This window comes from Thalassophryne amazonica, chromosome 12 (assembly GCF_902500255.1).
Source record: "Thalassophryne amazonica chromosome 12, fThaAma1.1, whole genome shotgun sequence".
Classification (NCBI taxonomy): Eukaryota; Metazoa; Chordata; class Actinopteri; order Batrachoidiformes; family Batrachoididae; genus Thalassophryne; species Thalassophryne amazonica.
This window is the reverse complement of record NC_047114.1, coordinates 46,146,895-46,171,292: the sequence shown is the minus strand read 5'-3', so window position 1 is coordinate 46,171,292 and position 24,398 is coordinate 46,146,895. Positions and strand designations below refer to the sequence as shown.

Below are 24,398 nucleotides of genomic sequence, written 5' to 3'. Positions count from 1 at the left end.
CACATAAATTCAGCATTATTTCATCATAAAAGAGGGAAGAAGCGATCAGAGCGCTACGGTTACACGAGCTGCTAGCTGGTGCATTCATTGCGCCTCTGTCTTTTCCAATTGTCACAGAGTATTGCCTCCTTTCTGTTTAAAACGTCCTTGTTTCTGCACATAATTAATGTTACCGGACACACACACACACATTTGTAGTATTCAGAAAGTGATGCTACATGATTTAAGTTAAATGTTTGTAAATAAAAACAAAGCTAATGATATTAGTAGCAGTTACAGTCAAAAAGTAAGGAAAAACTGATCAATGAAACATGTTTTCAAAGTCATAAAACTGCAATGTATCATTACGTTTTTGTATCGGTACTCTGTATCGATGAATACTCAAATGTATGTACTTGTATTTGTACTCAGTCTCAGTGCATTCCTAGGTTTCTTTGTATGTGTGTATTACTTGAGTTGTTACCAACATCATTAATATTAATATTTCATGTCAATAGCACCTTTAGCAATATATTTCCTAAGAAAAATGGTGACGTGTTCAATACTTATTTTACCTGCTGTACATCATGATAAACTCATTTATTAAACTTGCATCTGACATGGGTTTTCTCTGACTATACGAGGTCTGTTAGAAAAGTATCGGACCTTTTTATTTTTTGCAAAAACCATATGGATTTGAATCACTTGTGATTGCATCAGCCAAGCTTGAACCTTTGTGCGCATGCGTGAGTTTTTTCACGCCTGTCGGTTGTGTCATTCGCCTGTGAGCAGGCTTTGTGTGAGCAGCGGTCCACCCCTCTCGTCGGATTTTTATTGTGAATAAATGTCTGAACGATTTGGAGCTTTGCTGCATCAAATTTTTCCAGAAAGTGTGAGAGACCTCCAGGTGGACACCATTCGGAAAATTCTGTTGGCTTTCAGTGACGATTTTATGGGGATTACACAGATTAAGGAGTGCTCCAGCCGGTTTAAAGACCGCCCACAGCTGCTGAGAGTGCGCCGCGCTCCAAGCGCCGATCAACAGGCTGAATCAACCAGATCATTTCCAACGTGAAGGCTTTGTTGATCTGGGACGTCGTCTGACTTCCACAAAAAAGGCAGAAGGCGTGGACATCAGCACTTTTTCGGCACATTCCACTGTTAGAGGAGTTTGTTTTCATGGAAAGAGAAGCGGAGGGATGCGCCACCGTGCCGCTCATGGCATGGACAAAACCACCTCCGTGTTGGTCTCACAGGATGGCTTTCAGATGGCTTTCAGACGGCTGTCGGTGGCTTTTCAGTCATGTGACTATCCGAGAAATTGTGCATGAGCTGGACATGCCACAACAGGTCCTGTGAGGCTTCATCACGGCGTTGCTTTGCGCCATGCGGAAACGTCCTGACGCACAGAATTCCTCCGCACATCTGTCTCAATGTGCCGAAAAAGTGCTGATGTTCACGTCTTCCACAATTTCTGTGCTACAACCCCTGGCAAAAATTATGGAATCACCAGCCTCGGAGGATGTTCATTCAGTTGTTTAATTTTGTAGAAAAAAAGCAGATTACAGACATGACACAAAACTAAAGTAATTTCAAATGGCAACTTTCTGGCTTTAAGAAACACTATAAGAAATCAGGAAAAATAATTGTGGCAGTCAGTAACGGTTACTTTTTTAGACCAAGCAGAGGGAAAAAAATATGGACTCACTCAATTCTGAGGAATAAATTATGGAATCATCCTGTAAATTTTCATCCCGAAAACTAACACCTGCATCAAATCAGATCTGCTCGTTAGTCTGCATCTAAAAAGGAGTGATCACACCTTGGAGAGCTGTTGCACCAAGTGGACTGACATGAATCATGGCTCCAACACGAGAGATGTCAATTGAAACATTGGAGAGGAGCGGCACGGTGGCGCATCCCTCTGCTTCTCTTTCCATGAAAAAACTCCTGTAACAGTGGAATGTGCCGAAAAAGTGCTGATGTCCATGCCTGCTGCCTTTTTTGTGGAAGTCAGATGACGTCCCAAATCAACAAAGCCTTCACGTTGGAAATGATCTGGTTGATTCAGCCTGTCGATCGGCGCTTGGAGTGCAGCGCGCTCTCAGCAGCTGTGGGCGGTCTTTAAACCGGCTGGAGCACTCCTTAATCTGTGTAATCCCCATAAAATCGTCCTTGAAAGCCAACAGAATTTTCTGAATGGTGTCCACCTGGAGGTCTCTCACAGTTTCTGGAAAAATTTGATGCAGCAAAGCTCCAAATCGTTCAGACATTTATTCACAATAAAAATACGACGAATGGGGTGGACCACTGCTCACACAAAGCCTGCTCACAGGCGAATGACGCAATCGACAGGCGTGAAAAAACTCACACATGCGCACGTGTGTGCAATCACACGTGATTCAATCCATATGGTTTTGAAAAAAATAAAAGGTCCCATACTTTTCTAACAGACCTCGTAAATTTCTGAATTAAGCCTCTGGTGCCTCACTGTGATTTTAATTTTTTCCATATTCATATTAAGTTCCAATTAATTCAATTTTGTTTGCAGGACAGATTGAACATATTTGATGGAGACAACACTTTATTGGTACAGTTCATGTACACAGTCTGTTTCACAATTTAAATTGTAGTAATCATCAAATCACTTGATAATGATATTTGTTGTTTGATGTTATCACTTTATTCCTAAATATTTGGAAAAAGTTTAGAAGTGTCATCCACTGAAGGTTTTTTATTTAATCGATTCCTGAAGGAAAAGCTCAGCTTTGAAATGAATTCCTCTTTTAAGACAGTTTTTCACAAAAATAGCAACTCTTATGATTATATTACCCTCTTTCTACTGCAAATGGTGTTTTGATATGTGGATAGTAAAATAATAACTAAAAATTGACATAGTGGTATATAAGTAGAGATTTGTACAACCACAATGATCTGGATGTTCCTTAACTACATATATAATGAATTCATAGATGCTGTTTGAGTGTGATAGATATCACCTGAGAATCTGTTTTCAAAAAGCTATTTAGTGTGTATTTGTCGATTAGATCCAATGGAGAACTGTATTATGACTGCACTGGTCATCAGAAACCGATGTGTAGTACCAGTATCTGCAACAAATGTTTTGTCAGAGGAGAGGGCTGATGTAAGAAATTGACTGAGATACCTCTGAGTCTTATTTTATTATTTCACTGAAAAACTGAACCTGGAAGAACTGCACATGCATTGAAGTGAAACACACACTGCCATCTTTAAAATGATGCAGTGCATAAAGGAGGGTTTGGTAGCAGAGGAGAGGAAGAGGAGAAGGAGGCGGAGGGAGGAAATGTGTGATCTAGGATTTAAATAAAGGTGAACCTCCACAATCAGTCAAAATTATTATGCACCAGGAAAGGCCTGGCAATAATAGGCCTACATGTCCGTAATACACAATTGGCCATTATGGTTGTCATGCTCCCCTTCTCAGTCTTTTTTATTACCCTCCGCCAAGGAGGTTATGTTTTCGGTCGCGTTTGTTTTGTTTGTTTGTCTGTCAGCAGGATAACTCAAAACGTTTTGAACGGATTTGATGAAATTTTGTGGAGTGGTTGGAAATGACAAGAGGAACAAGTGATTACATTTTAGTGGTGATCTGGATCACGATCCAGATCTCAATGCTAATGCATTAGCATGTCTATGGCATTTCAATGTTAAAAGTTAGCATTAAGCAGTTGCAGCTGTCATCACGTTTGGGTGCATTTGTTTTCAAATTGTAATATTTCTTAAATTTATTTTTGTTTATATATTAATAATCTAATGATTATTATATACAATTTTAGAGAAACAGACAAAAAGAAATAGATCACTGTGCCAAGGAGGGAATCTCTTTAGGGTCAGTGACCCTATGGCCTTGTTTAGAGAAGTGTTTCATAAATGTTAAAAAATTCATATATTTGCAGTTTAGTTGAATAGTGACCCGATGACCCGATGGCCTTGGCGGAGGTTTGCACTCTCTGAGTGCTTCTAGTTTTATTTATTTATTTTAAATAAAAACACCAACCTGAGGCTTAATGATAAAGAATAAAAACATTTTCCAATCTCTCATCACATGCAAGTTGGGCTGACACTGGAATTTCATGAACATCTGAGTGACAATTGGAACAGGTGTGAGTCAGAGGGTTATCATATGAACTGAAGGTCTGCAACAGGGAAATGGGAGACTTCTGAGCTTACAAATTCCCATTCGTGGAGGTTGCATTAATAATGAATCAATCTGTTATATAAAATAAGACACTTTGACTGCCCATTGAGTCCCATTGTTGCATTAAATTTATATTATGAAAACTGACAATTCCAGTGGTTCCATTTCTAATTACATAACTTTACATGAGGAAAAAGTGACTAAATTTCCTAGAAACAGAATTCATCACTTCTTCAGATATTATCAAACACTACATTCACTATATTTGTTAATTAATTTCCTTCCTGAGTATTGTGAGTAGACTCGTGAGTGGCTCATGGACTCACGAGTCCTAGGCTGAGCGCCGCTACGTTGAGAGTTTACCCCGGTAGATTAGAGGGTCGTCTTCCTGCGCCTTCGGGTGGCGAGGGCGAAAACTGTGACTGTTGTTGTGCGTATGCACCGAACAGTAGTTTGGAGTGTTCAGTCTTCCTGGAGTCCCTAATTGGAGTCCTGTATGGGGCTCAGGTGGGGAATCCATTGTTCTACTGGGGGGACTTGAACGCACACATGAGCAATGACAGAGGACACCTGGAGAAGCGTGATTGGGAGGAATGGCCTCCCCCGATCTAAACCTGAATGGCTGTTTATTATTGGACTTCTGTGCTAGTCACGGACCTGTCCATACAAACGCCATGTCGAACATAAGGATGCTCATAAGTAGGGCTGCAGCTATCGATTATTTTTGTAATCGAGTATTCTATCGATCATTCTGGTGATTAATCGAGAATTGGATAAAAATTACTTTTGCATTTTAAACAACATCAATAGTCCAGGGCTCTCCCAGAGCAATGGCACAATGTCCCTGTGCCAATGTCTTGACATTTTGCTGAAATGGCGATGGGATGTGGCTTTCTGTTCTGTTTTTTTTTTCCCCTAACTTGTAAATGTAACCATTTTGAGTTGTGGACTGGATCCCTACGTGATTTTTCTAATCCCTGTTTCTCTGTGATTCAGCAGATGCATTTCAGCAGGAGGTTGAACATGCAGCCTCGCAGTTACTGTTTTTTTTTTTTTTTTTTTTAAGTTACCGTGTTTGTGAAGCATTGTGTGTTGCCCAGAAAAAGCAAAACAGTTAGTGCGAGTCTGAACAGCAGCCGGCTTTGACTGTGGGTACCCGGCTGTCGGGTCAATAGTCACTCACCACGTCGAGCAGACCGTGTGTTTTTTAATAATAGACGAACACACTGCTTTGCTTTAAACGCGCAGTAAGTCTATTTCAGATGATCAGTGTGAACCCTCTTTCTCTTAAAAGGCTTTATTTTACTCTGTGTTGCATTGGAAAGCGGTAGCTTTAAGGGCTAAATTATTAGCTGTTACACAGCATGAGCGCATGCACTAGTCTTCTTCTGTTGTTTTTCTGGGGACATTACAGCACCACACACAATCCTGGCATATGTACTACAACGTTTAAGGGTGATTCTTAGACTACGGGCACTTATTATGTCCTTTGATCATATTGTGTGAAAAACAGAAAAAAGGGGAAATTTCACATTTATAGTTATCTTTACAATGAAAGTGTTTTAAGAAATTTGTTCTAGTAGTCTATGATGACTTTTTCACCTTTTTTTAGCATCATTATATGCAAATATTGCCGTTTTGTGCTTGTCCCACACCCAGACTTTTGATCTTCAATGATAAAAATGAATGGTAAAAAACGTTTTTTTCTAATGTTTTAAAATATCTCTGAATAAAATATCAGTAAAATAATCAAACATAATTGGGGTATTCAATGTCATACAACTGTTGTGATTTTTTTAAACAAAATGTAGTTGTCCCACACTATTGCCGTAATTTCCACCACAACACTGTAATGTCCCTTTAAACAGTTTGTATGAAGATTGTTTGGGTAGTTTCTGGAGATAAACAGTGACATCAGAGCACATGTATATAGCGCCAAATCACAACAAACAGTTGCCCCAAGGCGCTTTATATTGTAAGGCAATGGTGTGGGTGGAAATTACATTTACAAGGCCAATAGTGCCCGTAGTTAAAGAATCACCCTTAAACGAAGCTTTTGAGGCACAGAACTTTGCCTCGATCATTTTTTGTAATCGAATTATTCGAGTTTATTCGATAATCGTTTCGGCCTACTCATAAGTGTACATGGTACCAGAGCACCCTAGGCCGAAGATCGGTGATCCGATTTTGTGATCGTATCATCTGATCTGAGGACTCATGTTCTGGATACTAGGGTGAAGAGAGGGGCAGAGCTGTCAACTGATTACCATCTGGTGGTGCGTTGGATCAGAGGGTGGGGGAGGACTTTGGACAGATCTGGTAACCCAAACGGATAGTGCGGGTGAACTGGGAAATCTGGAGGAGCCACTGTCTCACAGATCTTCATTTCACACCTCCGGCGGAGCTTTTTCTAGCATTCTTGTAGATGGTGGGGGCATTGAACCAGACTGGTGGCAATGTTTCAAAGCATCATTGCCCTCGAACACCGTGGTGGACACCAGTGGTCAGGGAAGCCGTCTGACTGAGAAGAAGGCCTTCCAGGATATGTTACCTCGGAGGACTCCGGAGGCAGTTGCAAAGTACCGACAGGCTGAAGGGCAGCAGCCTCTGCTGTGGGGAAGTCACTGAGGTAGTCAACAACTCCACAGTGGCAAGGCCCCCGGAGTTGATGAGATCCGTCTAGAAATGCTGAAAGCTCTGGGTGTGGAGGGACTGTCTTGGATGGGATGTCTCTTCGGCATTGTGTTGAGGTTTGGGACAGTGCCTGGGGAGTGGCAAGCTGGTGTGGTGGTCCCCATGTTTGGGGGGGGGGGACCAGAGAGTGTGTGCCAGTTACAGGGGCATCACGCTACTCAGCCCCACTGTTAAAGTCTACTCCAGGGTGCTGGAAAGGAGGGTTTGGCCGGTAGTCGGACCTGAGATGAAGAGAAACAATGCGGTTCGTCCTGCTGGTCATGAAACAACTAACCAGCTCTTCACTCTCACAAGATCCTGGAGGGTGCCTGGGACTATGCCCATCCAGTCTACATGTGTTTTGTGGACTTGGAGAAGGCGTATGAATGGGTACCCCGGGAGATACTGTTGGAGGTGCTGCAGGAGTATGGAGTAAGGGGGGTCCCTTCTCAGGGCCAATCTCTGTACTCACAAAGCGAGAGCTGTGTTCGTTTGCTCAGCAGTAAGTCGGTCTCGTTTCCGGTGGGGGTTGGCCTCTGCCAGGGCTGCGCCTTGTCACCAATCCTGTTTGTAATATTTCATGGACAGGATATGGAGCCATAGTTGGGGGAGGAGGATTTCCAGTTTGGTGGGCTCAGGGTCTCATCACGCTTTTTTGCAGATGATGTGGTTCTGTTGGCTTCATCAGCCTGTGATCTCCAGTCCCCCACGATCCAATCCCAGATAACTGGTTATAGATGAGTGATGAGTGGTGCAATTCCTTACGCACATGAAAACATATTTATTATAACTGCCTTAAATGGTATATATTATATATCCATCAAGCATGTAGATGAAAACATAATCCTCTTGGTGAAGTAAAAATACAGTTAATCAAATTATCCACACTAACAGTAAATGCTATTTGCAGTTCTGTTTCTAACAGTAGCTGGGAACAGTGTTTTTGAAAACTGCTGACAGCTTTCTGTTGGTGTGCTTCCATGTGTGGCTACATTATCCCTGTTTTTTTAAGCTGTAAATAAGGCCAGTCAATCTCATTGCATCTTAGAATGTTTGAAATAGTTTGTTTTGTGCACCTGCTTCATGCCTGTCTGAATTTTTACAAAACTATTGTTGCTGAATTCCAGGCTGCTTTGCATTCCACAAATGGTTCCATGGAGAATCGTCAAGGCTTGTTCAGTTCCCTTCAAATCTTAATAGGCTTCGCAGTTTAGGAACAGCCCAGAATGCACCAGTCACGTTACTTGTAGAAAGCTATGCACTCACAACACATGAACAGAAATTACTCGTAATAGAAGGTTAACATTACAATCAGAGTGAGCACTTTTTATAAGTGGTTTTGGAGATCATACCTTAATTCTCTCTGTTCAATTCCTTTAGTTTGTCCATGTATTGAATCTTCACAACTAATATATTTGATTTCTTATCTCTTTTCTTCACTCTACATATTAGGCCCCAAGACAAGAAGAAGGCCTGGAGGAGACCAAGGCCTACACACCCAGTCACTGGCCCGCGTGGCCTACCAGATCAATGCCTTAGCCAACAATGTGCTGCAGCTGCTGGACATCCAGGCCTCCCAACTGCGGCGCATGGAGTCCTCAATCAACCATATCTCACAGGTACACAACATATCCCCAATGATATACACAGATTTCATCCATGAACATAAAATGCATTTTTAACATATTTTAAGTTAAAAAACAAAGTGTACAAGTTAAAAGTTGATTCCTTTTTGTATAATCTTGGGCTTCAACTACACTCCATATCTTCTCAAATTTATTTATTTATTTTTCAATTTTTTTGTTTTTGTTTTTATTGAACATTATAACATACATTTTGCTTACAGGTGGTACACCTATATATATATATATATATATATATATATATATATATATATATATATATATATTATATTATATATATATATATAGAAGGTGTCTGAGGTGTACAATGTACACCTCAGATAAAATCAGACCTAATTGATTTTATATACTCTATCCAGTTTTCCAAAAGTCTTTTAAATCTGTCCCCCCTCCAGCCTCAAAGAAAATGTTAGCTTTTCCATCACATAGATATTGTGTATTACCTCCACCCAGTCCTTCACCTTTTGAGCCTCATTCTTCATCCATTTTCTGGTAATTGCTTTTTTGCTTGCAATCAGCATTATTCTGTAATATGTTTGTCACAGAATCTTGTAAAATTCAAATCTTCAGTGATGTATCCACGCATGGGTTTGCCCCTTCTCTAATATGTTTTCTCAGGTTAATGTCCCCGATTATAGCCTGTATAGGAACTCCATCTGTTGTGCTGGCCTCCACTCTTTCATCTTGCTGAGGAGGAGGGATTGTATATATTCAGTAGTATTTTTTTTTGTGCTGCTTGATAATAACTCTTCAGGCGGGGAAGTGCTAGCCCTCCTTTATTTTTAGGTAACTGCAGCATTCTGTACCTGACCTTGATCTCGGTCCCTGCCAAATGTATCTATGTATCTCATTTTATCTCATTCCCTGAATTAATTTTCTGTTACTTCCACTGGTAGACTCTGGAAAGAGGTACAAAAGCCTCGGCAGTACATTGATTTTTATCACCTCCACTCTTTGTATAATACTCATATATGGTGTCAGATTCCATCTGCTAATATCAGATTTTATTCTATTGATCAACAGATCATAATTAATGGATTAATTGTCCTAAATCTTGAGGTAGGTTAACTCCCAATATTTTATTGAATTTTAAATCCCAGTTGATCTTGTACTTTCCCTAATCACTTGGCTCGGTCTGTAGTTTAAATTAATAACCTGAGTTTTTTGTATATTTACTCTATAGCCTGATATATGGCCATAGTCTGCAAAGGTTGTCATAAGTGCATGAAGGGAAGTGTTTGAGCTCGATAAATACGTATACTAATACATCGTCTACAAAAAGACCTATTTTATGTACCCCTCCCCCCATATCTATACCTGTTTATTTTTCATTTTGTTTATCCAGTTGCTCAGGGGTTCCAAAAAATAGCACAGAGAAGAAGACTCGCTGAGCAACCCTGGCGACAACCTCGTTCTAATGTGATGGACTTTGAGAGACTCCCACTGATCCGGATCCTTTATTATTTAGTTTACTTAGTTTATTATACAGGGCCTGTATAATAAAATATATTTGTCTTGCGTCTGTCTTTGTTTTATAAATCCTGTCTGATCTAACTGAATTATTTCTGGCAGAATTATTTCTAAACATCTGGCCTAAAATAGCTGTGAACAATCTATAGTCTTGATTAAGGATGCTAATAGGTCTGTAGCTGGAGCACTCCAGCTCATCCTTCCCCTCCTTCGGAATTACAGATATAATGGCTTCTTTCCATGAATGAGGATTTCTCCCTCCTTCAATAACCAGTTAATGCCTTCTGAAGAAGTGGGATTAGTATTACCTTAAGTGATCTGTACCATTTCTGTGGTGAACCCGTCAGCACCCGGGAACTTGTTGGTCTTAAGATTTGAGATTGCTGTATTTATTTCTCAGTCTGTCATTTCAGCTGTCAAAGTCTCATTCTGTTCTTCTGTTACTCTTGATAAATTTAAGTTTTCTAAAAATTTATCCATCTGGGTTTTATTACTAGTATCCGGTTGAGCATATAGGTTTTTATAATAAACTTCAAAGCACTTTTGCATTTCATTTGTTTTGTCCATTATTGTTCTCGTGTGTGGGTCTCTCATTTTGTAAATATTGTTTTTGCCTGCTGTTTTTCAATTTATATGCCAATAATTTTGTTGACTTGCCCCCCCACTTCATAATCTCTTTGCTTTGTGAATAGTAGTTTTTTTTGGATCTCTTTTGCATAGATCTCATTTATATCTGCTCTCTTTTTCTTAATTTCCTGCTTTATGTGCCCTTCCAATTTGTTTTTATGTGCAGTTTCTAGCTTTTTTAGGTCTGATTTTAGTGTGTCAAGATTTAACTGTTTGTACCTTTTTTTATATAAGCTGTTTTGGCTATTATCTTCCCTCTCATTACAGCCTTACATGCATTCCACAACACAGCAACAGGGACACTGTTGGGAAAGTGTCGTGACACGGACCCACAACTGAGGACTTTGAGTATAGTAAAAGGTCCTATGTACCTGTCCTTTAGCTTCTGGGATTCCACCTGCAGGGGGATGTCCTTTGTGGATAGCCAAACCTCCTGCCCGGGCTGGTATGCAGGGGCCGGGGAACGCCGGCGGTCTGCATGGGCCTTAGCCCTCGTCCGGGCTCTGAGCAGGGCAGAGCGGGCGGTACGCCACACCCAACGGCACTTCCTCAGATGGGCCTGGACCGAGGGCACCCCGACCTCTCCCTCCACTAGCGGAAACAATGGGGCTGGTACCCCAAACAACCTCAAACGGGGAGAGGCCGGTGGCAGATGAAACTTGGCTATTATGAGCGTACTCAATCCAGGCCAGATGGTCACTCCAGGCAGTAGTGGTGCGCGGAGGTCACGCAGCGGAGGGCCTGCTCCAGTCCTGGTTCGTCCGCTCTGCCTGCCTGTTCGGTCTGGGGTGGTACCCAGACGAGAGACTGATGGTGGCCCCCAATTCCCTGCAGAAACTCCCCAGAGCTGGGATGGAGAACTGAGGACCACGATCCGAGACAGTGTCCGATGGAATCCCATGCAGACGCACGACATGGTGGACCAGGAGGTCTGCAGTCTCTTGAGCCGTCGGGAGCTTTGGGAGGGCACGAAGTGGGCCGCCTTGGAGAATTGGTCCACTATTGTGAGGATGGTAGTCATGCCCTGGGACGGCGGGAGGCCCGTGACAAAGTTCAGGCCGATGTGAGACCAGGGGTGATGAGGCATGGGCAGAGGCTGGAGGAGGCCTTGGGCCTTGTGGTGGTCGGCTTTGCCCGTGATCTCGTTTCAGCCCTCTGTAATCAATGCATGGACGGAGTCCGCCGTCCTTCTGCCCACAAAAAAAACCAGCTACCCATCGGGGAGGTGGAGTTCCAGATCAACCCGGCAGCTAACGAGTCCCGGATGTAGGTCTCCATTGATTCGCACTTCCGGACGTGAGAGGTTGTACAGCTGCTGGACGGGTAGTCAGCGCCGGTATCAAATCAATGGCACAATCATACGGACGGTGTGGGGGCAGCGTGGAGTGCCAGATCCTTGCTGAAGACGTCAGCAAGGTCATGGTACTCGGCTGGCACAGCCTCCAGATTGGGGGCGACTAAAACCTCCTCCTTAGCCGTCACACCGGGTGGAACCGAGGATCCTAAAACACTCCCGGCTGGCAGGTTTCGCTCCACTGAACCACAACCCCAGACGGCCAAGCAATCCGGGGATTGTGTTTTAACACCCATGGAAAACCCAAAATCACTCGGGAGGTAGAAGGTGTTACATAAACACAATCTCCTCCCTGTGATTCCCAGACACCACCAATGTCACTGGCTGTGTCTGGTGTGTGATTAGTGGAAGAAGGGTGCCATCTAGTGCCCGCACCGACAATGGTGACGGTAAGGCCACTAGAGGGAGACCCAACCTCCTTTGCCCATCTGCTATCCAGCAGATTCCCCTCTGACCCCCGTGTCCACCAGTGCTGGGGCGTGAAGGGTTAGATCCCCACTCAGGATCGTGACTGGGATATGTGCAGATTTTCGGGGTCTCCCGCATGGGTGGTTGTGACCCACCCTTAGCCCAGTCTCTAAGGACGAGTCTGCTGTTTTGACCGTTTGGGGCATTCTCTCTGTGTGTGCTCGGTTGAGCTGCAGAGGAAAACACTCTCCACGGATCAGCCTCCTTTGTCTCTGATCTGATCGCCCCTTTGGCCCTGCTCGTTTCCATAGCAACGTCAGCAGGGCGAGCTGTCGTCACGTGGAGAGCCCTGGCTGTGGAGTGTGGGGAAGTCGGCTCCCTTTCGGACCCGGGAGGAAGAGGGACGGCTTGTGCCTGACCACGCCCTTCGTCTCGCTCCCGTCGGTGTTCTGTTAATCGGTTGTCTAACCGTATAACCAGGTCGATACGCCCGTCTAAATCCCGCGGCTCGTCCTTCGCCACCAGGTGCTCCTTAAGGACCAGAGACAGTCGTTTACAAAGGCTGCGCGGAGCGCAACAGCATTCCAGCCGGCTCGCGCTGCCGCGATGCAGAAGTCGACTGCATACTTCGCTGCGCTTCGACACTCCTGTCTTATCGACAGCAGCACGCTTGAAGCGGTCTCGCCTCTATGAGGGTGGTTGAACACCTGTCGGAAACTCCCTCACAAACTCAGTGTAATGGTTAGGAGCCGTGAATTCTGCTCCCAGAGCGCCGTAGCCCATGCGCGTGCCTCTCCTCGAAGCAAATTTAAACGTAAGCCACCCGGCTAGCGTCTGACGCGTACATGAGGGACGCTGTGAAAAGACAAGCGAGCACTGCGTCAAGAAGTCCGTGCACGTCTCCACACAGCCTCCGTATGCTCCGGAGGGCTTATGTATGCTTCCGGGGAAGGTGGGGGGGTTCGTTGAAACGACCAGTGGAATGTCTGTCTCTGGCATTCGGTCAGCAGGAGGAGGTGCTGCAGCAGCGCCCTGAGCATGCGCTTCCACCTGGGCGGTGAGAGCCTCCATCCTTCGATTGAGAACAATGCTCTGCTCGGTAAACTAAGTCCAACGAGCAGTAAAAAGCGGTTTAAGATTTGCTGCAGCTCACCTAACATGCCTCCTGCTGGCGCCTGTGCACCTCGCTCTTCCATTGGCTGTTCAAGCGATGGTTGACGCCCCTCAGGATCCATGACGCTGGCCGAGAAATCCTGTTGGGAAAGTGTCGTGACACGGCCCCACAACAGGGGGCGTTAATGAACGGACAATGGATAAGCCAAAAAGTAACAATTTAATGTTGTGAATCGCACAACGAAGTACAGACAATAACAATATGGTGGAATGTCAATTATACACAAGGTGACGTGTGGGCAGGCTCGAAGATAGAAGACGTCTGATGAGAGAAGAGCCGGATCCCACACAGCTTCCACCACCAACAGATCTGAAGAACACCGGAGCCACCAAGCCCTGCGCCCCAGGTGGCCACTGTCTTCAGCAGTCACACCCGGTACTGCTGGCAGAGAACAGAAACAGTATTGATGAGTGTGAGTTCGCACACTCAGTAATCCCACAGTCTGTGTTCTTTAAGGAGGGAGCACCTCCACCTCCAATCACACACTTGTGCAGCTCCTGTTTAACCACTTATCTGGTTTGTGGTGTGAGGCGAAGCCGTCGCAGTCCACACCAAATGCCAATACCGCAGATAAGTTCACCGTCACAGGAAAACGGCTGCAAATGAGATCAGACTGTTATTTGTTATCGATACAGCAGAGAATTACCTGAATGGTAGCTGATTTCTCGGTGGGGAGGTGGAGTTGCAGTCCGGCCTTTATGGTGATGGTGTTTCGTAGTGGATGCGTGACAGCTGGTACGGATGATGAGTGACAGCTGTCACTCCCGGTTGCTCCGACGCCCTCTCGTGCTTGAAGCCCGCACTTCAAGCAGGGCGCCATCTTGTGGTGGTGGGCCAGCAGTACCTCCTCTTCAGCGGCCCACACAACAGACACCTCACCATTATCATCTACAGTGAGGAAAATAAGTTTTTGAACACCCTGCGGTTTTGCAAGTTCTCCCACTTAGAAATCATGGAGGGGTCTGAAATTTTCATCTTAGGTGCATGTCCACTATGAGAGACATATCTAAAAAAAAAAAATCTGGAAATCACAATGTATGATTTTTTTAAATAATTATTGTATGTTACTGCTGCAAATAAGTACTTGAACACCTACCAACCAGCAAGAATTCTGGCCTCACAGACCTGTAATTTTTCTTTAAGGAGCCCTCTTATTCTGCACTCTTTACCTGTATTAATTGCACCTGTTTGAACTTTTTACCTGTATAAAAGACAGCTGTTCACACACTCAATCAATCACACTCCAACCTGTCCACCATAGCAAAGACCAAAGAAGCTGTCTAAGGACACCAGGGACAAAAGTGTAGACCTCCACAAGGCTGGGATGGACTACAGGACAACAGGCAAGTAGCTGGTAGAAGACAACAACTGTTATGATTATTTATTAGAAAGTGGAAGAAACATAAGATGACTGTCAATCTCCATCAGTCTGGGATTCCATGCAAGATCTCATTTTGTGGGGTAAGGATGATTCTGAGAAAGTTCAGAACTACACAGGAGGACCTGGTCAATGACCTGAAAGAGCTGGGAGCACAGTCACAAAGATTACATTAGTAACACATGATGCTGTCATGGTTTAAAATCCCTGCAGGGCGGCAAGGTCCCCCTGCTCAAGCCCGCACATGTCCAGGCCCGTTTGAAGTTCACCAGTGACCATCTGGATGATCCAGAGGAGGCATGGGAGAAGGTCATGTGGTCAGATGAGACCAGAATAGAGCTTTTTGGAATCAGCTCCACTTACCATGTTAGAGGATGAGAACAACCCCAAGAAAACATCCCAACCGTGAAGCATTTCAAGGTCCTGGAGTGGCCTGGCCAGTCTCCAGACCTGAACTCAATAGAAATCTTTGGAGGGAGCTGAAACTCCAAACCTGAAAGATCTGGAGAAGATCTGTATGGAGGAGTGGACCAAAATCTCTGCTGCAGTGTTTGAAAACTTGGTGAAAAACTACAGGAAAGGTTGACCTCTGTAATTGCAAACAAAGGCTACTGTACCAAATATTAACATTGATTTCCCAGGTGTTCAATACTTATTTGCAGCAGTAACATACATATAAATTATTAAAAAAATCATACATTGTGATTTCCGGATTTTTTTTTTTTTTTTAGATTATGTCTCTCATAGTGGACATGCACCTAAGATGAAAATTTCAGACCCCTCCATGATTCTAAGTGGGAGAACTTGCAAAATCGCAGGGTGTTGAAATACTTAGTTTCCTCACTGTATATATGTCTGAAGATCCTTCACTATTTCTTCCTTCATGTGTCCTTTTAATATATCTGATTTAATCACCATCAGGGATGGATGGATCATTGTTGTTTTCTCTCTCTCACCAGCCTTATGTTAAATGTCCCTTACTCCTATATAACATTTTCTACCTTATGCATATCTTTATTATACATCAGGAAATAATCGATCCTTGAGTATACATTATGTAGTGATGAGTAATAAGTATAATCCTTACTTGTGGGATTCGGATCCCTCCATATGTCTACAATCCCCAGTTCAGACATCATTCCCCCCTTTTTTTACTTATTGCACTTTTTTGTATTCCACCTCCTGATGATTCTAGCTGTGGAGTTAAGTCTTTGGTTTAGATCACCTTCGCTATTCAGAGTACCCTCAGCCTCCGAGGTCTTCAGGTCAAACATCTGTCTATTTAATCTCCAATCTGAGCCTGGTGAAGCGTAGATATTAAGAAAAGTTACAATCTCTCCCTCTAGTTTCCCCTTAACCATGATGAACCTTCAATCTTTGTCCCCTATCACATATGTTTTTTTGAATGGAATCCTCCCCGAAATTAAAATAGCTACCCCTCTCTGGTGTCTTGATTTGTAGGAGGCAGAGAATATCAGGTTGGAGCCATTCCTCTTAAGCTTTACATGCTCCTTTTCAGTTAGGTGAGTCTCCTGTTAAATTAGCACACCGACTCCTTCTTTTTTTCATTTTTCTTATTATCTTGCTCCTTTTGGTTGGGTTGAGTACACCATTTACATTACATGAGGCTACTTTAATGCAGTTTTTTTTTTTGGGTGTTGTCATTTTTCCATATTCCACTTGTCTCGCTTCTCTTTTCCCGATCATATTTTCCCCTTTTGCTACAGTAACAATAGTGAACTTCAAACAAAGTATAACAACAGTTCAACATAAATACCTCATAACAAAATGCTAAAGAAACTTCACTTTGGTGATGTCTGAGAATTGACCTTCTCTGAGCTCTGATGTTTAGTCCACCCTGAGCGATGTCCTCTGTTCCCGAAGGGCAGGGGGCCCTCACTGGTAGAATCAGTATGGTTCATAAGTCCACAACATCTTTAAGTGCTACGCCAATGCTTTTAGCTTGTGAGGATATTAATGTTTCCTCCAAAAATCTGTATAAAATGCAACAGTCTTGACAAAAATAAAAGGCATGTGGTTCTCACTTTAGTTATCTTAATATACTTACAATATTTCCTGGAATCAGTCGAATTTTCACCTTTGAGTGTTGTATTTTAACAGATGTCCCGCTCTCTCCTGAAAGCTTGTAATCTCCGTTTGTAACCCTGCCGTGTTTCCGTTGTCCCGTGTCCGATCGTGTCCATCTTTCACACGGCTTGTTGTCCACATTAGCGCTTGATCCGTTCTGTCTAGTTCTCCTCTATACCACTTCTTCGTGAAGCAATATAAACTGGTGATGCAAAATACAAAACTTGCACTATGCACTATGCATATGATTTATGTAAATAAATTCCAATGTTCGTGTATTCATCCTTTGACTTGTCTGAAGAAAACTGGCAAAAAAAGCTGATTATTTACAGGTATTATACCATCAACTTAGCTTTTATATTTTTATTAATTCTATCAAGTTGTAGAGATTTGTTTTCAGTTTGAGTTTAAGGAAAATAATTTTCCAGATTTTTATATTGAGAAGCCTCATTTATGTTTTGTATTTGAAATGCCATAAAACAAATTAAAATGCGTGAAATATCAAGGGGCTGAATACTTTTGCAAGCCACTGTATATGATAAATACATTAAGACAGTAATTGACATTAAAATTACATAACTAACAGGAAATAAAAGCATTGTTCCTCTTCTTAAAAATGTTGAGGTCTAAGGTTCTAAAAACATTCTGGTCTCACACGCCATTCCAACTCTTTTGCATAATTTGTTACCACCCTTGAAAATGTCAGCTACCTATTATATAAACACTACCTAATCTAGAGTCCATGGATCCTCACACACTAGTTTTATGTTTATTTTTCTTTTCTTCTCAACCCTTTCAAATCTGCGCATGGTTTAATCAGGTTTATATCTGCACTGAAAAGGCTTGCACCTTACATTTCGTTGTACTTGTTACAATGACAGTAAAGAATCTCTATCTGTAAATACATACTCCTGACATTTGATCACATCTAATTTAGCTTATGAAGAGCCACTTCTGACAGAACTTTGACTTTGAAAATCCTTTCCAAGGTAAACGTTTGTGGAATTGGAAACTAATGTTAGCGGAGGTTTGCACTCTACGAGCTCCAGTTAAATACGAGGTCTGTTAGAAAAGTATCTGACCTTTTTATTTTTTGCAAAAACCATATGGATTTGAATCACGTGTGATTGCATCAACCAAGCTTGAACCTTCGGCACATGCTGTGAGTTTTTTTCACTCCTGTCGGTTGCGTCATTCACCTGTGAGCAGGCTTTGTGTGAGCAGTGGTCCACCCTCTCATCGGATTTTTATTGCGAATAAATGTCTGAACGATTTGGAGCTTTGCTGCATCAAATTTTTCCAGAAACTGTGAGAGACCTCCAGGTGGACACCATTCGGAAAATTCAGATGGCTTTCAGGGACCATTTATGGGGATTACACAGATTAAGGAGTGCTCCAGCTGGTTAAAGACCGCCCACAGCATCTGAGAGCGTGGCGCTACTCCGAGAGCCAATCGACAGGCTGACACCCCGCTGAAACAACCAGATCATTTCCAACGTGAAGGCTTTGTTTGATCCGGGACGTCGTCTGACTTCCACAAAAATGGCAGAAGAACGTGGACATCAAGACTTTTTCGGCACATTCCACTGTTACAGGATTTTTTTTCATGAAAAGTGAAGCGGAGGGATGTGCCACGGAGCCACTCATGGCGCGGGACAAAAGCACCTCCGTGCTGGTCTCACAGGACGGCTTTCAGATGGCTTTCAGACAGCTTTCGGTGGCTTTTCAGTCGTGTGACCATCCGAGAAATTGTGCATGAGCTGGACATGCCAGAACATGTCCTGTGAGCCTTCATCACGGCGTTGCTTTGCGCCATGCGACTCCACCACGATGCGGGGAATTCCTCCGCTCCTCTTTCCATGACAAAACTCCTGTAACAGTGAAATGTGCCGTTCATTCCACACTGGACGCTGTGTTGATCCGGGAGCTCGTCTGACTTCCACAGGAATTGTGGAAGATGTGGACATCTGCACTTTTTCGGCACATTGAGACAGACGTCGAATGGTGTCCACTCGGATGTGCCTCACAGTTTTTGAAAAAATTTTAATGAAGCACAGCGCCAGTCTCTCAGCAACTTCTCAGACAAAGGAATTCCGACGAGGGGGCTGGACCACTCCTCCCACAAGGCGTGCTCACAGGCGAATGACGTCACCGACAGGCGTGAAAAAACTCTCGCATGCCCACGAGGGTTCAAGCTTGGCTGATGTTTTCACACATGATTCAAATCCATATGGTTTTTAAAAAAATATAAGGTCGGATACTTTTCTAATAGACCTCATATTGTGTAATGATACAGATAAATGACATCTTGTTGGACAGGTAAGCAAAAAACAAACTCAGTTGTGATGGGGGAAAAATGTTTTCGGGATCTCATGTAATTTTGCCATGTCCTCCTACAAAATAGGTTATAGTGAATATATTGTTGGACATTTTACTTTCAGTTTGGCAACTCTAGTTATGTTTCAAGAAGTTAAAAAAATCTAACTTATGTGTCAGGGACCCAAGCTGCTATATGTTTTGGGTGTGAGATATAATGGATGGACAACCAGAAAAATAAAAATTCTAATGCTATACTACACGACGTGTTCTCCATGCGCTGTGGTCATCACTGTAATGTTGCTGTGTCTCAGTACTAAAGTACAGGATGGCACATTCTAAAGACAGATATAACAGAATTATGGATCATGCTGAAGCTGCCAAAGCTCTCTGACCCCTCTCCAGTCCTTCATTCTACACCAGCAGTCCTCTGTCTTATCTTTCTCTTTCTCATGCCTGTGCTTCTTTACTGAGGTTACAGTGAAATCCTGATGCAGCAGTCTCACCTGGTTAACAACTTCAGCTCCTGCTGTACTCCACAGGCTGTAAGATATGGGAACAATGCATTGATCAGCAAGACTCTGCCTGCATTCCATAGTTTTCAATATTTCCTTTCAAGATTAGAACTCATTTAGGTCTCATAACCAGACGTGGCGTCATCCCAGAACACAAAGGGAAAAGTCAATACAGTCATTTTACTGTGAGCAAATCTGAGAACATTCCATGAACTATGGATCTTCACAGAATTCTTCACTGTAAAGCTTGTATTAGTTTCAGAAACTTGAGTTGCTAGCAGAGAATATGAAATTACCTTTTTTTTTTGAAGAATGATGATACTGCAGTGTTATATGATGTAGCAGCATTATTTTCCCACACATCCATAGTTTCCATAGTCCATAGCCATGGTTTGATTTAATGTCATCCTGCTATACAAAAAACACACCAAGTATACATAAAATGGTGAAGATTTTACATACACATAGTGTCCTGGGGGTGCAGAATGAACAGAATGTAAAGTCCACTGTCACTGTAATAGCATGTTGCAGAGCTTAGCAGTATCCCCCTCTCCTCAGGTGCAGCAACCTGGTCTCACGGCAAGTCGTGCTTCAGCAACACGAAATATACATTATTCTATTGGCTCGTGATATTATGATGAAAAGCGCCTAATTTTTGTCACAGCAGCACGAATTCATTCTAATTCATTCTGTGATGGCTGCATGAAATTAAAAGTGAAGCGGGGGGTTGGGGGAAGGAGTAGTATTAGGTTATGGTTAAGGTTAGGGTTGGGGGTGGGAGTAGGGTTAGGAATAGTGAGTTAAAAAAAGCTCCGTCATGAAAATTTGACTCATTTCGTCACAGAGCACAAAAAAAAAAAAAAAAAACGTGAGATTGGGCTGGGTGCAGGGACAACATGTCAGTTAGAGTGAGCGGACGAGACACAGAGCCCAGCAGTCAGAGAATGTGACAGTGTTGGACAGTATGTCTCATGGTCCTGTCCTCTGTCTATTGATAACTTCATATCTCCTCTGGGGCCATGGATGCCATGATGCATACTGTTCTTTGCTTACCATGCTACACAGACAAAACACAGTTTTGATATGGCACATACCATTTCAGATAAACAACGTGAGCAGTCACCGCATATAAATGTCATATGCAAGATTTTTCAACCAATCACATAGATCTGCTGATCCACGTGCAGGTTAATAGCCCACCCATCTGGGTGCTGGGTCAAGAGCAGACGGAAGATGTTGGGAGAGGGCTGTGTGAGGGCAGCTTGCAAGCTGTCATAGCAGCTGTCTGTTCAGTGAAGGCATCATCTTTTAATACGACATGAATTTGAATGTTGTTGGGCGGTGGAAGGAATACTTTGAGGATCTCCTCAATCCCATCGTCACGCCTTCCGAAGAGGAAGCAGAGACTGGGGACTCAGAGGCGGACTCGTCCATCACCCAGGCCGAAATCACTGAGGTGGTCAGAAAGCTCCTTGGTGGCAAGGCTCCTGGGGTGGACGAAATCCGTCCTGAGTACCTTAAGTCTCTGGATGTTGTGGGGCTGTCCTGGTTGACACGTCTCTGCAACATTGCGTGGTGGTCGGGGACAGTACCCCTGGATTGGCAGACCGGGGTGGTGGTCCCTCTGTTTAAGAAGGGGGACCGGAGGGTGTGTTCCAACTACAGGGGGATCACACTCCTCAGCCTCCCCGGTAAGGTCTATTCCAGGGTGCTGGAGAGGAGAATTCGACCGATAGTAGAACCTCAGATTCAGGAGGAGCAGTATGGTTTTCGTCCTGGTCGCAGCACACTGGACCAGCTCTACACCCTCCATTGGGTGCTCGAGGGTTCATGGGAGTTCGCCCAACCAGTCCTCATGTGGCTTTTGTGGATCTGGAGAAGGCATTTGACCGTGTCCCTCGAGGCGCCCTGTGGGGGGTGCTCCGGGAGTACGGGGTCTGGGGTCCTTTGCTAAGGGCTATCCGGTCTCTGTGCTCCGCCAGGGCTGCCCTTTGTCACCAGTTCTGTTCATTACCTTTATGGACAGAATTTCTAGGCGCAGCCAGGGTGTAGAGGGGGTCCGGTTTGGGAACCACAGAATCTCTGCGGATGATGTGGTCCTGTTGGCTTCGTCAAACCAGGACCTTCAGCATGCACTGGCGCGGTTTGCAGCCGAGTGTGAAGCGTCCAGGATGAAGATCAGCACCTCCAAATCCGAGACCATGGTTCTCGACCGGAAAAAGGTGCCTTGCCCTCTTCAGGTCGGTGGGGTGTCCTTGTCTCGGGTGGAGGAGTTTAAGTATCTCGGGGTCTTGTTCACGAGTGACGGATGGATGGAGCATGAGATTGATAAACGGATCGGTGCAGCATCTGCAGTGTTGCGGTCGTTGTACCGGACCGTTGTGGTGACTAGATAGCTGAGCAGGGGGGCAAAGCTCTCGATTTACCGATCGATCTACGTTCCGACCCTCACCTATGGTGATGAGATTTGGCTCATGAACGAAAGAACAAGATCGCGAGTAAAAGTGGCCGAGATTAGTTACCTCTGCAGGGTGGCTGGGCGCTCCCTTAGAGATAGGGTGAGGAGCTCGGAGTTGAGCCGCTGCGCCTCCACGTCAAAAGGAGCCAGCTGAGGTGGCTCGGGCATCTTTTCCGGATGCCCCCTGGACGCCTCGCTGGAGAGGTGTTCCAGCACATCCCATCAGGACGAGGCCCCGGGGAAGACCCAGATCACGCTGGAGGGACTACGTCTCTCAGCTTGGGAACACCTCGGGGTTTCCCCGGAGGAGCTGGGGGAGGTGTGTGTGGATTGGGAAGTCTGGGCGGCTTTGCTTGAGCTGCTGCCCCCGCGACCCAACCTAGGATAAGCGGAAGAAAATGGATGGATGGATGGATGAATTTGAAGTCCGTTTCCTGTCAGTCTTTGAGTCTTCTTAGTTTGCTCCCCACATTAAACTAAAAATCCCCAACAACAGTCTTGACTTAAAACTGTTAATCAGATAAACAAAACATTATTTTGTGATTGTGTCACAGTGGTTAAGCTGTGAAACACAACGCAGTATTTGCGCAACACTTCTCATTGAAAAAAATGGGTTTTATTTTGCAAGGATGTAGTCACATGATTAGTGTTGCTTATTAGGTGAACATACAACCCCTGGCAATAATTATGGAATCACCGGCCTCGGAGGATGTTCATTCAATCGTTTAATTTTGTAGAAAAAAAGCAGATCACAGACATGACACAAACCTAAAGTCATTTCAAATGGCAACTTTCTGGCTTTAAGAAACACTATAAGAAATCAGGAAAAATAATTGTGGCATTCAGTAACGGTTACTTTTTTAGACCAAGCAGAGGGAAAAAAAATATGGACTCACTCAATTCTGAGGAATAAATTATGGAATCACCCTGTAAATTGTCAGCCCCAAAACTAACACCTGCATCAGATCAGATCTGCTCGTTAGTCTGCATCTAAAAAGGAGTGATCACACCGTGGAGAGCTGTTGCACCAAGTGGACTGACATGAATCATGGCTCCAACACGAGAATGTCAGTTGAAACAAAAGAGAGGATTATCAAACTCTTAAAAGAGGGTAAATCATCACGCAATGTTGCAAAAGATGTTGGTTGTTCACAGTCAGCTGTGTCTAAACTCTGGACCAAATACAAACAACATGGGAAGGTTGCTAAAGGCAAACATACTGGTAGACCAAGGAAGACATCAAAGCGTCAAGACAGAAAACTTAAAGCAGTATGTCTCAAAAATCGAAAATGTTGTGTGGGCCGCCAGAAGAGGAGGTACTGCTGGCCCACTACCAGAGGGCGCCCTGCCTGAAGTGCGGGCTTCAGGCACGAGGGGGCGCTGCCGCCTTACAGGAACAGCCGAGGTGACAGCTGTCACTCATCAACTATGACAGCTGTCACCGATCATCTGCACTTCACCCCGGATAAAAGCAGGATGACACCTCCACCACGTCGCCGAGATATCGTACTTCTTTGGAGGTAACTTTCTCTGCCTGCGTATTGTAATAAGTGATTTCAAGAGCTACTTTGTTGCAGCTGTCTACCCAGAGGACCGGCGTGGGCCGCGACTGTTTCGTTCTACTTCCCACCAGATAAGTGGTTACTCAGACGCTGCACGAGTGTGTGTTAGAGGTGGAGGTGGAATTCCCACCGTTGTTACGGGGTGTACACACACCCACACTTGACTGTCTTTGCTCTTCGCCAGCAGTACCAGATCCGACACGCTGAGATGGTGGCCACCTGGGGGACTCGAGACCTGGCGGCTCCAGTATCCTTCGGGTTCGGTGGCGGTGGAAATCGTGTGGTTCCGGTTCTTCTCCAGACGGACGTCTCCTATCGTCGAACCTGCCCACACGACACCTTTATCCATTGACTTGTATTTATTCTATAATCTGCTGTGTGTGGTTGTGACATTCACAACAGTAAAGTGTTCAGATTTAACTCCCTCTATTGTCCGTTCATTTACGCCCCCTGTTGTGGGTCCGTGACACTACACTTTCCCAACAGAAAATGCACAACAAAACAAATGCGGAATGAATGGGAGGAAACTGGAGTCAACGTCTGTGACCGAACTTTAAGAAACCTCCTAAAGGA

At 44.1% G+C, this 24,398-nt stretch overlaps 1 protein-coding gene across 4 annotated transcripts in view; it reads left to right on the top strand.

Moving 5' to 3' along the window:
• LOC117521106 (abl interactor 1-like) overlaps positions 1-24,398 on the top strand; it is a 137,805-nt gene that overhangs the window by 57,187 nt on the left and 56,220 nt on the right. For 3 of the 4 annotated variants that reach the window (XM_034182421.1, XM_034182420.1, XM_034182419.1), the window contains exon 1: positions 8,324-8,451. The exons of the other annotated variant lie outside the window; for it this stretch is intronic. In XM_034182421.1, the coding sequence (XP_034038312.1) occupies positions 8,422-8,451 (30 nt within the window). In that variant the 5' untranslated portion in view covers positions 8,324-8,421. Of the gene's footprint in view, positions 1-8,323; positions 8,452-24,398 lie in introns of those variants that run through there. 4 annotated transcript variants of the gene reach the window in all.